The sequence below is a fragment of the Tympanuchus pallidicinctus genome, unplaced genomic scaffold, assembly GCF_026119805.1.
Source record: "Tympanuchus pallidicinctus isolate F22 unplaced genomic scaffold, pur_lepc_1.0 scaffold1, whole genome shotgun sequence".
NCBI classification, from domain to species: Eukaryota; Metazoa; Chordata; class Aves; order Galliformes; family Phasianidae; genus Tympanuchus; species Tympanuchus pallidicinctus.
The window spans coordinates 22,090,181-22,104,402 of NW_026294618.1; the positions used below are offsets into that span (position 1 = coordinate 22,090,181).

At 35.1% G+C, this 14,222-nt stretch overlaps 1 protein-coding gene across 6 annotated transcripts in view; it reads left to right on the forward strand.

Moving 5' to 3' along the window:
- MCPH1 (microcephalin 1) overlaps window positions 1–14,222 on the forward strand; it is a 120,999-nt gene that overhangs the window by 11,633 nt on the left and 95,144 nt on the right. For all 6 annotated transcript variants that reach the window (XR_008209935.1, XM_052697465.1, XM_052697484.1 and 3 more), the window contains exons 7-9: window positions 74–166; window positions 2,797–3,000; window positions 10,512–10,624. Coding sequence is in view for 5 of the 6 variants with exons in the window: in XM_052697465.1 (XP_052553425.1) it covers window positions 74–166; window positions 2,797–3,000; window positions 10,512–10,624 (410 nt within the window). In the remaining variant the exon portion in view is untranslated. The remainder of the gene's footprint in view (window positions 1–73; window positions 167–2,796; window positions 3,001–10,511; window positions 10,625–14,222) is intronic.

Below are 14,222 nucleotides of genomic sequence, written 5' to 3' on the forward strand. Positions count from 1 at the left end.
ATATGAATAGATGCTGTAGAAACTTGTATGTCTGCACGTAGAGCTGACTGATTTATCATTTGCAAATTCCTAGCTTCCCAAAAGTTTCAAGCACCTCTATGTTGCTCACAAGGAGACTGCCCATTGTCTACCTCTGTAACTAACTCAGAAGACACGTTATTGCAAGGTAACTATCTCAACTTTACTTACATGTTAGAGAATTTAAACATGATACATGATCTGTATATCTTATTTTAGTATACTAATCTATCACCATTCAAAATAGGACTTTTTATGTTTGTTCTATTATTTATATTTGAAGTTGAATTATTTTTGTTTTCTGCTAATTGGCAGAATATGCAGGAGTAAGAATTCAAGGAACTGGAGCAAGAGAAGTCACACTGTGTAAATGTTGTGCCTTACTGCCGCATTGCCTGTGTCACTTTCTTGTGTGACAAGTAATTCTATTCCTTGTTAGTGCCTTCTTGTTCTGGCCTTCTGTCAGTTTACTGATACAGGAATTTTGCAGCACTGCATTAAGCTCCCCAGGGAGCCACCATCCCTGGATGTGTTTAAAAACCGTTTGGATGTGGTGCTCAGGGATGTGATTTAGCGGAGGGTGATTTAGAGTTAGGGTAGTATGATTAGGTTGTGGTTGGACTTGATGATCTCTAAGGTCTTTTCCAACCTGAGCAACTCCATGATTCTGTGTATGGAACAAAGAGCTTAGTGATGTGATGTGAAAACAAAGTGAACTGAATAAAAAATAAAACTCACAAAACTGATCTGTCTTATAAATTTTCAAATGAAAAATCTGAAAACCTAATGCATTCTCCAGCTTAGGTATTCAGAAAGTGACATATATTAAGGTTCTTGTACTCAGTGCTTTAGATTTTAGCGCCTGTGTTTTGAGGTAGTAGCAGGACATAAGACAGAGAATGATTGTGAAAGTTGTTAAGCTACATCTGTGGGTTTCTTAACAACATTAAGAAATAATGTCCACAATGTGTGGTATACTTCATACTGCATGTCTACTGTCAGAACAAAAAGATAAAGATGGATTTTAGTAGAAAAGTAAGAAGTCAGCTTTTGGAATTCATAATGAAGACCATTTGATTGGACTGCCTTCTTCATTCTCCTCCACCAGAAAAGTGTATATCTTTTTTTTTTTTAATGTTGTACTGACATCATACAGAAAATCTGTCATGCTGTTTTATATGAGAACAGAGGCAAAATCATACACAGTGGTATCCTGACACAGCTAGATATGCCTTCATGCAATTTCAGAAAGAAGTAGTAATTTGATACTGGAAGTAGCATAACTATAGCACTGAACTCTTTTATCTCAGTAAATTGGTTGTATGCTGATAAGGTTAAACATCAATTTGAGCACTTTACCTTGAATATGCCCCTCTAGCATTACAGCTGCACTATAAATTTTTATATTACAAGGGCTGCTTTGAAAGTAATGATCTCTATTTTATTATGTTGGACCACGATGTGAGAGGTTGAACCTTCTCACTAGTACTCCATTACATTTTGTTGCCATGTGACAGATGGCAGCAGAGGGGCAGTCTGACAAAATGATGTCTGACATGAAGTGTGTCTGCAGCATACGTGTGTCACTGAATTCCTCCAAGTGGAGGAAGTGGCACCTACTGACATTCATCAGTGCTTGCTGAACAGTTATGGAGACCAAACAGTGGATGTGAGCACAGCAAGGTGGTATGTTTCAATAATGATGCTGTCATAGCAGCTGTGAAATACTGGGTCACTCCTGCTAGTGCAGATTACTATGAGTGGAGTACGCAGGCTCTTGTTTGTCGCTGGCAATAACGCACAGTTAATGGTGGTGACTATGCTGAAAAATAATGTGTTGTAGCTAAGAATTTGTTCTATGAAATAGTGTCCTTATGCTCTTTGTATCTGTTGTAGTTCCCATGGAAATAAATAGGAGCCTTTACTTTTGGAGCTATCCTCTATATCCCTGATGATAGTCAGTGTAGTTTCCATCTCTGATAGTCAGTCATAGTGACCCTTTGTTTGTAAGGCTCATGAGAGTGCGTTGGTTGACATTTCAATTGCAGCTTAATTCAGAATGTACCAAAATATGCCATATGTTTAATTCATTATTAATATTTAGTGAGGAAATAAGATTGCTGTTTTCCCCGAAACCTACAGCAGCACTAACAAAGGGAGTACTGCTGAAACTTTGCACTCAACATACATTTGTTGTAAAAATAGAGTATAGAAAATTGTATGGAACATCTGGATTCTTAAAACTGTATTTTCAATAATCAAAGATGCAAGCCTATTTCAGAGGAATTTACTGTGAAGAGTTATGAATGGTTTCTTGTTATTATCTCCCAAAATAATTTCTTTAGAATAATTGAAATATGTTATCTTTTTCCACATTGTTTTCTTTTATTACAGTACGTAGATTGTGATATTATTGTGTATTTAATTTCTTCATAACTCTGGGAAAACTGCAAGAAGATGAGCAAAAATGATTATGTGGATTCCAGCTAACTCTATCAATATAAAATCATGCTGCTTATCTCACACACTAGAGATTTTCTCTGCTTTGTTTTAAGTTAGGGTTTGTAAATAACACATAGGAATACATGATAGTAAAACCTATTGCAGCTTCTCATCAATATACTTTGTTTCTGTTTAATGACTTGGTCACTGAACAGTCAGGTAAGTGGCTATATCTTTGCTTTTTCTTTTCTATAATTTCATACGTGTTTCACTTAGAAATTTTGTTCTGTTTCTGTTTTCTCAACTGTTTATTTTGCTACTTTTCATATTTTACAGGAGAAAAAAAGAAAGACTGCTTAAACTCAAGCTGTGATGACTTTTTCGGAACTATTACATCAAAGAGACAGAAAAAAGACGTAGAAAACATCTGCGATACTCAGACTCATACTCACGTTTCTATGAGTGCTTCAGTGAATTCTCCCTCATGTGGCTGTGACCAGAAGAGCTTAATCCAGAAGCAATCTAGCAGAAGAACTTTAGGTAAAAAGCAGATTTTGCGGAATACTTTGCATGATAATTTGTATTTAGAAATAAAAGATCTAGAAAAGTTTTCAGAACAAAGCCATAAGGATGGAAGTAGAATGACTACTTTAGTTGCAAACAGAACTTATCTTCTACAGATCAAGGACTTGGTTCGTACTGCTCCTTCCCAAAAAACTGCTGAGTTAATTACTGTTAATAGTGCTTTGAATGACAGTCTCTCTAATTCACTTTTGAGCAGTGAAGAATTAAATACACATTCATTTGATAGAAGGCTCCCTTTTGGCAGAATTGATAGTCTTACAGAACACAGAAAAAGAAATCAACTACAAACACTGTCTAGCTTTAAACTGAATGCATCAGGGTCTAAAAAGGTGTTCTTGCACTGGGTTACTATGGATAGCAAGGATCTGTGTACTGTCGATGCTTCTTATGAGGACTTCTTTTTCTCATCTGATTTGAATAAAGTCCAGCTACAAGGTCTAAATTAGCCCCAGAATCCTCCTGAAGTTTCTTGCAAAGAATCTTTTAGAGGCATGGACTCAACTGATAGGTGTTTCTGAAAGCTACATACTATTTATGAGAGAGGTAGAAAAAAGTCTTTTAAAGCTAATTATGCTTTAATAAAGTAGTTTAAACTAGCTGAACATACAGAAAGCGTGCCATTAAATTTTATGTCTGATGGTGAAAAAGCTGAAATTGCAGGTCTAGATTAAATTTTGGGAACTATCTGCCTCAGTATGCCCGTGCCCATCCTACAGAATCAGCATGAATTGCCATACTCACACTCCTGTTTAGTCTATACATACAGACAGAAAACAATACAGTACCATACTGCATTAGAAGTACTTGTACAACTAAATGCAAAATGTCATTCTCAATGGAAAAATGCTTGAGAATTACACAAAAAGAAAAATATGCTGCAGTCCAGACTTTTACTTAAATGAGTGTGTAGGAGCCAGAAGAACACACATTTGTATTCTCATATACTGCAAGCATAAAGTCATCAGGAGAGAGGGAAATTGGCTTATGAAATGCAACCAAACTGTGAGCTGCCTTCTTCCTTTTACAGAATGCTTGGCGTTCTGTAAGCTTTATGCTACTATTCAGGCTGAAAGAGCTGGGTCTGTTTAGCCCAGAGAGGGGAAGGCTTTTGGGAAGCTTGTTCACTGCCTTTCAATATATAAAGGAATTTATAAGAAGTAAGGTGACACACTCTTTAACGTATTGTACCCTGGAGACATTTGAAGTCAGACTGGACCAAGCTCTGAGCAGTTTGATCTAGCTGTAGATGTCCTTGTTCATTGCAGGGAAGTTGGACTACATAACCTGTAAAGGTCCCTTCCAACTCAATTGTTCAAGTCTTGTTTAAGGTAACAAGTTCTTCATCCTTTTAATGTTATGATACTTGTGTAAACTGTCTACAAGTAACTATTAAGCATAGCATTCCCTGTTAAAATTATTCTTACTTCACAATTTAAAATTACTGTTAAAGGCACAAAATCTCTAATGGGAAATAAACCCAACAATTTCTAACTTTTGCTATAATGAAGAGTGATTTTGACATCTGAAGGCACACAGAATCATATAATACTCTGAGTTGGAATGGTCCCTAGAAGATTGAGTCTATCTCCTTCACCTGGGGCAGCTGAACAATGTGTGAAGTAAGCATCTCTTTCAGTTATGGCTTTGTTTATATGGGGCTGATCTTTGCTTTTAATAACAATTTTAAGAATATTATTTATACTTGAGCATTCTTAATTTAGTTTAGCATAAATTCTTCCAATGCAAATATATGCTAGAATGTTAAGTCTTGGCAACTCAGGAAAATTCTAGAATGAATCTGTGAAAACACTCAGTTCCGATAATTTTCCGTCAGGCAAAGATCTCGGGGAAGCAACAACGTTTTTATTCATTATTGCAATAGTGGGCATGTACACCCCTGTGGCAAAGGAGAAAACAGGCGCTTGATCAGCGACACTTCTCATTATACACTGTTTTTTCCTCCCATCACTGGTAGTTACTTTCATGTTGCCCTATTGGCTAGGTACTCCAGGTTTACAGTCTAAGCAATACATCCACTTTTCCATATGAAGTCTATCACCAGTCTGTTGTTTTTAGGATCATTCCATACATTTCTATGGATACAGGAGGATAATATTCCTTGAAGCTGTTATACCTGTTTTGTTCTGTACCAGGCTTTCTTACTCTGCTCTCCACTTTTGCTTCTCTTACTACTTATGAAAGCAGTGTTTAATTCTGCATTTATTTAGCAGTCCTCCCCTTGTGTATTCCTTCACAAAAGCTCAACATTATTCATGTTTTGATCACACTGGGTATTGCTAAAGCCTTCTGGAATTTATTTCTTACCCTGGCCAGGATGTCCTAGTCTCTGCTCTATTCCACTCCTCAACATCTTTCTTGTGAAAAACAACCTGTGCATTCATTATAACCTACACAGCCATTTTGTAAGAGTGTTAGAAGTTCAGTTAGGGCCTATACTTTGCTGTTGGATGTATCAATCGCAAAAACAAAAAACTTTCACAAAGCATCAATACATTATATAAAATTTATTATTTAAAGGGCAGAACAATTTTGGTGTCACGCTTAAGAAATCCATTCACTGGAAATATTACAGGGTAACTGTGTATTTATCAGTGGGAATTGAGCTGACTTGCTTTTTGGGTTCTTTACATCTGTGTACATTGCTATATGATATTTAACAAACAATAAAATAGATGCAGGTTTACATTATATAAGTGTACCCACAAATGTATGAACCCAATTAGCGTTAATTTTAAATCATGAATTCTAGTGATGAAATTGAGACCAATATTCTAGTCTGTTACACTTCTATTGGACAACTTGTTTAAGCTCACAGATTTTGGAGGAGAGGATTAAGGAAGGGTATTCAGCAAACAAAAAGTTACCAAACACTTTTCCGTTCAATCCTTTCTGGTTACAAGCTCATCTGAAAATAGAAGAGATCAGTAATAAAAATTGAATTGTATTTTCACTGTTAATGGAAATTTTGTGGAAGAAAATTAAAATTGTGTTTTAAACTTCTAACTGTGACACTGTAAAATGTAATCATGAATATCGATTAAATATGGTTTTAATAAGTTCTGATGTTTATTTTCTAATATTTATTTTCCTTATTTCACGTCCATGTTAATTAGTAAATAAATAGTAGATTGCTTTGTTTATATGTTTTACATGGTTTGAAAATGGGTAAATAGTATATTATTACTTACCCCTTACATATGTATGGTTAGGAGTGATAAAATACTCATTGTAAGATTGACTCAGTGGCTGTATATGTTTAAATATCTAGCATTTTTCTTGCCCTGTTTTTAAGTTAGTGGCACTCCTACAAGTTGTCTTTAATGACAAGATGTAACATTTGATAAGCATTCTCTTTACAGACTACTTTTACTCTTTGATTTTAAAGTAGAAATTTAACTGCTGGGTTTGCATGCCTAGATTTCTAGCAGTTGCAGGATGAGCAAAATGGTGGCTTTGAGTTTAAGCTTATGGGTGTACAGTGTTGCTGTTGTAAAGGTTGACAATCTGTGTCATTAGCAGATTTCCTTGTCATTCATGTTTTAAATCACGCCCAGCCTGCAGGTCACATGACAGCTAGAAATGCGGCCCCACAAGACTGTAAATTGTGTTACCATTATCACGTGATTTTAGCAATACTTTTCATGAATATAATGTGCGTAGCTGGAGTACAGACTGCATAGGCAGCAACAGAATGCTATGAGGGGAGGGCACAATACACTGTTAACTCAGCCTGTCACACTCACCACTGCACTCAATTGAGTCAAAACCAGCATGCCTTACATATGACACGCATGCCACTTGGTGGGTAAAACACCGTGATTGCACACAACTGCCTTTGTGTGTGCCCGTGAAGATACCAATTGTTGTCATTAAGCAGACATGTAAGTTTTCTTTCTTAGTTAATAAGCTTCAGCTTGTCTTATTGTGTATAACAATTTCATAAGTTAGTAAGTTAACGTGTTTATTAGTTTCACTAAAACAAGGTCAAGTATCCCACTAATTTTATGTTTTTGTTGCCCTTTTTTATGCTTTCATACAAATATTTTTTTTTAAACGTGGCCCAGGCAGGCCGTTGGACACCCATGTTATACATCAATTTACCTTGAAATCAGTTCGGTTTGCTTACAGACCTTTGAGTAGGGTTGATGATAAGATAAGTTGGCACATGAAGTACACCATTTAGAATGCTAATACTTAAATTCAATGAATTCCCATGACTTAATGTCAAAGCTGTAACAATAAATAATATTAGGTAAAGAGAACAAGACTATTACTATTATTTTTTTAATCATCCTAAAATCACTTAAAGTTGAACTGGATCTAGCATTATTTCCAGTCTTGACAGTATATTTAAGGCTTAACTGAGTGAATTTAGATATTTACAGTAAATATGGAGAGCAAGATTATCTTAGTTGGCCGAAGGACATGAAGTAAGATTAATTATCGTTTAGTAGGTGTTGTTTAAGACTGAAATAAGGAATTGGAAATATCATTATGTTATTTAGTACAAAAATGATCAAGTTTGATTTATATGGGTGTGTTTTACCTGAGGTTCTAGGTCTAGAATGTTGAGATAGGTGCTTAATTCATCTAAAATACTATGCATATCTTTAAAATTAAATTTAATTAATTAATATCATTTTACTTGTCCTTTAAAAACAGTGAGGAATGAAGAAAAGTTATGCTTGGTTCCTTGTTTTTTATCTTCACGAAAACTTAACTGTAATGTATTAAAACAAGAAGGACAAGTATTTCAAAATAGAGTTAAAGGTTATTTTGATGTTGAGTTTATAAAGTCTGATGACATTTGCCATAAAAGTATAGAATAGTAGATGTGGCGTAACTTAATTGCAGTGACACTTTAAGATATTCGTAAAGGAGAACACTACAGATAAAGCTTATAATAAATGTTTATGATTTTACTGAACAAAAACTAGCACATAGTATCTAACCATTACTTGCTTTCTAACTCAAAATATCAAAGGGATTTTTGAAGATAATATTCTGTTTCAAAACTTCTCACTGGTGATAAATGATCGTGAATGATGAGAAACTTAAATTGTAAATTAAAGCCATTCTGTTGTTGTAATTTGTTGTAATAATCGAGAGACATCCCAGTTATGAAGATGTTAATACCAGCCACCGAGCAATGTTTTAGGATTTAGAAGACCTAATCACACAGTGCCATGAGTTTGCTGATTAAATTTATGGATAATAGTGAGTACAGTTGCTTCAAAGAATTCTCTCAACCTTATCAGAAATGCCTTAGGAAAAGCTAATGAAGGTGAAAACCTTACTTTTGACTGAGCAACTGTTTCTTAAAAATAATAAGAATAATAATAGTGAGCAGAAACATGGGCAGGGGAAGTAGGAACTGGATGGCCACGAATAACCCTTACTTATGTAGTATGCAGGGTCCTTTAGTTAATAATTAAAAAGATGATGGACTTTTCCTGCTGTCTTGTAAATGCAGAGAACAAATGAGAATGAAGCCAAACTAGAAAGAGCTCCAACCATCACTGGAACTTTAATCCAAGTCTTTGGGTTTAAGTGGGGCAAGATTTAAGGTTCTTGAACATTCGGGTCAAGAGAGTGAAAAGGAATATTTGAGCACTTCTCACTACCCTGCCCCCCTTTCAGAAAAAAAAAAAGGAAGGAAAGAAAACAAGATGCCGGTGTATTGTCATTTTACAGTAAATTAAATGACTGGGAATTCTATTGGAATTTAACAGACTGATACCTTGTTTTTAACTAGTTTTCACTATGCTGTCCTCCTGCTTGGGGTGAAACAACGGAGTCAGTAGTCTCCTGACATATTTTGTGGCCCAGTATCTTTTACTTAAGATTAAAAATAAATATTTAGTAGTAGCTTTCTACACTCACATTTCCCAAACAGTGACATTTATTTTTCTTATCTTGTTTTTGTTGTGTGGCAAGATCTTTTGTCCTCTTTCCATCAGTCTTGCTGTATGATTGAAGATGATGGACCGTAATGCAATAACAAATACCTTGGTCACTTAAAAAGTAACACATTCTATTTGTTTCCATTGAATAGAATAGGCATTTAGACTTTAAAATATGGGTAATATTGAAGTAATGGCAAGATTATTTGCAAGGAATTGAATTTGGGTCACTTCAATCACTGTTTATTAAACTTTCTTTAAATGATGTCAAGTGTTTCTTTTAAATGAAAAATTAATGAATGTCCTAACATGGATTCAATTGAATTAAATTTAGGAAGAACAACCTACCTCAATCTTCAAAAATTGAAACTTTATCAAAAGATAGATCCAAGCTTTTTTGTCTTCTGCAAGCAAGTTAATTTCTCAAATGAATCCAGAATTTTATCATTTTCAAACAAAGTCGACAAATTAAATTTAGTTAATTTAAAAAATAAGGAATGAGAAATACTGCTTTTCATCATATATTAGAGTACCTTCTCATGGATGGTGCCTTTTTCTAAATAACAGGATCTATACACTTGCATGTGCTGTCAATCCTTGCCTGCTAACAGCTTGCTTGATTTGTTTACAAACTGTTGTTTGAAAACACATTTTGGACCCTCAGGATATTTTGGATAAAAACAGTGTGTTCTGAAAGCTCTCATGTTTCAGTAAGAAATATAAAAATATAGCACCAGTGCTTCCGAAATATTTCTTTGTGTATTCATAGAAATGACAAATTTTAAACAAAAAGCTGAGTTGCTCATTCTCTATTTGTGATTAATATGCAGTACTCAAAATATCAGAAATTACAATTAGTTTTATAATTAGTTTATTTAGAAGATGAGAAACTGAAGGATAAAGACAAGTGCTCGTGTGTCATTTTTCTTTTCATAACTGAAACAATGGAAAAATAACTGGGCTCCCCAGTACAAAAAAGACAGGGATCTGTTGGAAAGAGTCCAGCGGAGGGCCACAAAGATGGTGAAGGGCCTGGAGCATCTCTCCTATGAGGAAAGGCTGAATGAACTGGGTCTGTTCGGCCTTGACTTTTCAAGACTCAGAGGGGACCTGATCCAGGTCTATAAATATCTAAGGTGTGGGGGGCAGAATGGCGAGGCTGGACTCTTTTCAGTGGTGAGTGGAGACAGGACAAGGGGAAACGGCTGGAAACTGCAGCATAGGAAGTTCCGCGCAAACTTCTTTACAGTGAGGTGACGGAGCACTGGAACAGGCTGCCCAGGGAGGTGGTGGAGTCTCCTTCTCTGGAGATGTTCAAGACCTGCCTGGATGCCTACCTGTGCGACCTGCTGTAGGGAACCTGCTTTGGCAGGGGGGTTGGACTCGATGATCTCTGGAGGTCCCTTCCAACCCCTACAATTCTGTGATTCTGTGAACTGATGCAAATTTTTAACTTAGATTTTTTTTAAAATTGTTCTGAGCTCTATAGAGTGTGGCAGTTTCATTTCATGTTTCTAAATTTGTATTATGCTTGCTTTCTAGGTGATGAAAATTGTGTGTCAGAGTATGATGTTACTTATGGTTCTTGCAAAGTTTTTAATGAACAAAAAAATAAGCACAAAGGGATGGTAAGAAAAAACAGAAGACTCCAAAAGGTCAGTTTAACATATTGTTAAGTTCTTTTTGAAGAATCACTGAGTGCCTTTTTACCTACAAACAGAATATGCATGATGTATGTATGTTTAAAAGAGAAAACAAAAACATTTCCAAACCTTACTTTCTTTGAAATATTATGTGAAAGGTGCTCAAAAGCAATTTATATAGCCACTCAACTCAGCTTTCTGAAAACATGTGGTGGCAGTCATGTCACTGCATTTTTTTTTTCATATATGTATAGTAGATCATTCTCTATGGCTGTCTCTGAAGAACATTCCATATTTCTTCTTATATTCTTACAAGCTCTTATACTCTTATAAGCTCTTATATTCTTATCGCTCAGTCTGGATAGGAATAAACAAAGTGAGATGACTGGGTCAGCACTGGATCTTAAGTTTAATTTGTCTTCTGAAAGTTATGTTAGAATTAAATGCAAAACTGATAAGCAGGAAAATAAATAGAGTTTTTTTCATCAGTACTATAGTAGCAAGGTGTGCAATTAAAATGAACGCTGAATTGTTTAAAAAATGGGTAGTCCTAAGGCACTGACGATTGTAATGACATGAAACAAATTAGACAGATGTTTCATTGTTCTGTAGGTGGAGTTTTGAAGAGTTTGATCGATTTTTTTTAAATCCTTTTACTCTGAAGTTGTGAGCAGATGCCATTACCAGGCTGTTCAGCCTTTTAAGCATCTTGAAGATGGAATATTATTTTTCATGGCCCAGTCATCTGCTCCTGTTCAAAATCACAATTTGACTTCCTGCCTGTGTCTTATTGCTTGTTATTTTTTAAACTGAGCTGTGGGTATGTCCCTGTTCATTGCAGGGGAGTTCTACTAGATGGCCTTTAATGGTCCCTTCCAACTCAAACAATTGATTCTATGATTCTGTGAAAGTGTTCACCTTCTTCTTCTAAATACATACAGTCATATCAGTTGTAAAACTAATAAGAATTATATAGAACATATAAATCAACTTCACTCTTCATCTGTGTCCTACAATAAACATTTTCAAGAATGTTTCCTCATTAAGCTGGAACACCTGTCCAGAAAAGTTTCATTTCCTGTAACAGAAATCTTATGAAAGCTGCTAAATATGTATCCATAAACAGTCAGTGGCCGTAAGGCTGTCTGTGAGAACAACGCTTGGAGATTTGTTACATTTATTGGCACTCATTCCCTCTTCTGAGTGTTTACACTACGAGAGCATCACATTGTAGTGCTAGTTTTTTGTTTTCTTAATGAAGGATCCCAACATAACTATCACACAATGAAAAAGAAGAAAAAGCAATAAGAAGTTAATTTTTAGTTGTTACCCTTTTTCAAAGAAGAGTTAAAACTTTGGCTTTACAGAAAGTGGGGTGTTTTAATGTTTATCCTTGCTTTACTTGTTGCAAAGCCTGCTTTGTGAGGTGTTTGCTGGTAACAAACACTAAGCAGTAACTGAAGAAAATTCATTTCAGTGTTTTCAGATAGCTTCTTTCATATCCATCCATTTCACTGGGGTGATTTGATTTGAATGTCTGTGACACAGTAACAAATGCTTTATTTCTTTTTAAAAGTGTGAGATTATAATTTTAAAGGTTTCCAGTTGCAGTTTGTGCAAATTAATATTGAGACAGTGTTCCTTTTTTCCTGGTTGAAACACCAGAAGAACTTTACAAAGTGTGTTACATTTAATACACCATTTGACTGCACTGAAAAACAGCACTTGCTATTTTCTCTCCTTCCAGCAATTGTCTGTTAATCTGTGTTACACAGTTATTAATGTTCAAGATCTCTTACTCATAATTTATATGCATATGTACGTACAAAATATATAAAGCCAGTATAGGAAATCCCTAGGAAATTCTTATTGAAGAAATTTTAACAGGATAATGTCTTGGAGTGAACTATGCTAGGTATCTACATTTTTATAAATAACTAAATTGCAAAGCTTCTCTGATACCAGTCAAACTTCTTTCAGGAAGCTTCCTAAAACTCTGAAGACTTCTAATCATAGCTACTGAAATTACATAAATTGTAAACTAATAAAAGCTCTGAAGACAAAGCAGTTTTAATGACAATCCCAGACATGTTAGGGGAAGATAATAAATACTTTTAGGAATCTTTAATGGAACAAGTGTTTTGTTTAAAAAGAAGAAAAAAAAAAAAAGATAACGAACAGTAACAAGAGTTTCTGTGTGTTGTTAACATTGAAGTCTCTAAAGGAGGATTAAAAAACACGTTTTAAAAAATGGTCTGTATGTAGTTCCTCTAAAACTTCCTAGTTTTTAGATCAGTCACTGAGCACAGTTCCAAGACTGACATGCTCAGTCGATCAAGATATATACTCTGATTTAATGCCTGTGCAGGTGGCTTCCCTGATCCAGAAATGTCAGTGTATGATACTGGGTTGCGGGGATAGAAGCAGTCCTTTACTGTGGTACAGTTTTTGAAGTTTTCATGAAATGAAATGCATAATCGAGGGATAATTATTAAGTATCTTGATGGATAATTAAAATCGCATTTTGTCAGAGAAGGCAGTATGGACTTCATAGAATCTATCTGCAAAAAAAAATAAGAGTTCTTCCATGATAGTCAGGAAACATTGATGGTATGGACCAAATATCTGTCGCTGTAATTTTAGGTGTAACTGTTTTGATCCCAGAATGTTTGATGTTCACAAACTGCCATGTATGTCATATATGAACTAATCCTGAAAGTGCCTGACTAACATTAGCTGATGGCAACTGAATAGTTGATTATTGTTTAAATCTAGTTGTCTGCTTGGTGCAGCATAATACTGAAAATAGGAAATAAGATTTTGAGCAATCTGCATTGTGAGACAACACAAAAATAAGAGGATTTAATGTTATGAGTCACATTATCTTTATTGGAGTGCCTGAAATTGGCCACTGAATGGAACATTGAAATCCAACAGGAAAGTTTATTTTTACTGGCAAGACACAACTTATGATGTTGCCATAGCCAAAATGTCGCTGTGTTCATTAGTTTGTTTCAAACCTTCAGAATTTATAGTAATATTGACATTCAAAAGCAGAATATAAATGAGAAATGTTAGTTATTGTTTCATACAAATGGAATTTGCAGATACTCATTTGATAAGATTCAAGAGATACAACTTCCTCTCAACAAGTTCAGAGTGTTTCCTGCTTCCACAGGTACACTTACAGCTACTGTTCACACTTAAAAGTTTGCTGTTTAGAAAACTGGAAATGTACCAAGACAGTGATATAGGTCATTGTTAACTTTGCAATTTGGTAACTGGGAAATTGTTCCGCAGTCTTCCATACAAAAAAAAAAAAAAAAAAAAAGTGGATGCGAGTAAGAAAGAGAGCAGAAAATCCTAGAATCACAATTTCTGTGATGTACATCTATGCCATCTCCGTACTTTTCCTTAGAAGTCTATGGCATTCTTGAATCTGATGGTGGAAGATGGATTGAAGATGGATGGCTTAGGATGGCTTGACTATCTGAAACAAGTGGGTTACAGTCTTGTCAGCAGAGTATTTACTGAATTTTGCATTCTTAGATCACAACACAAAGCTAAAATTAATCCAGCCTTGATTTTCTGGGGACTTCAGACTGCTGTT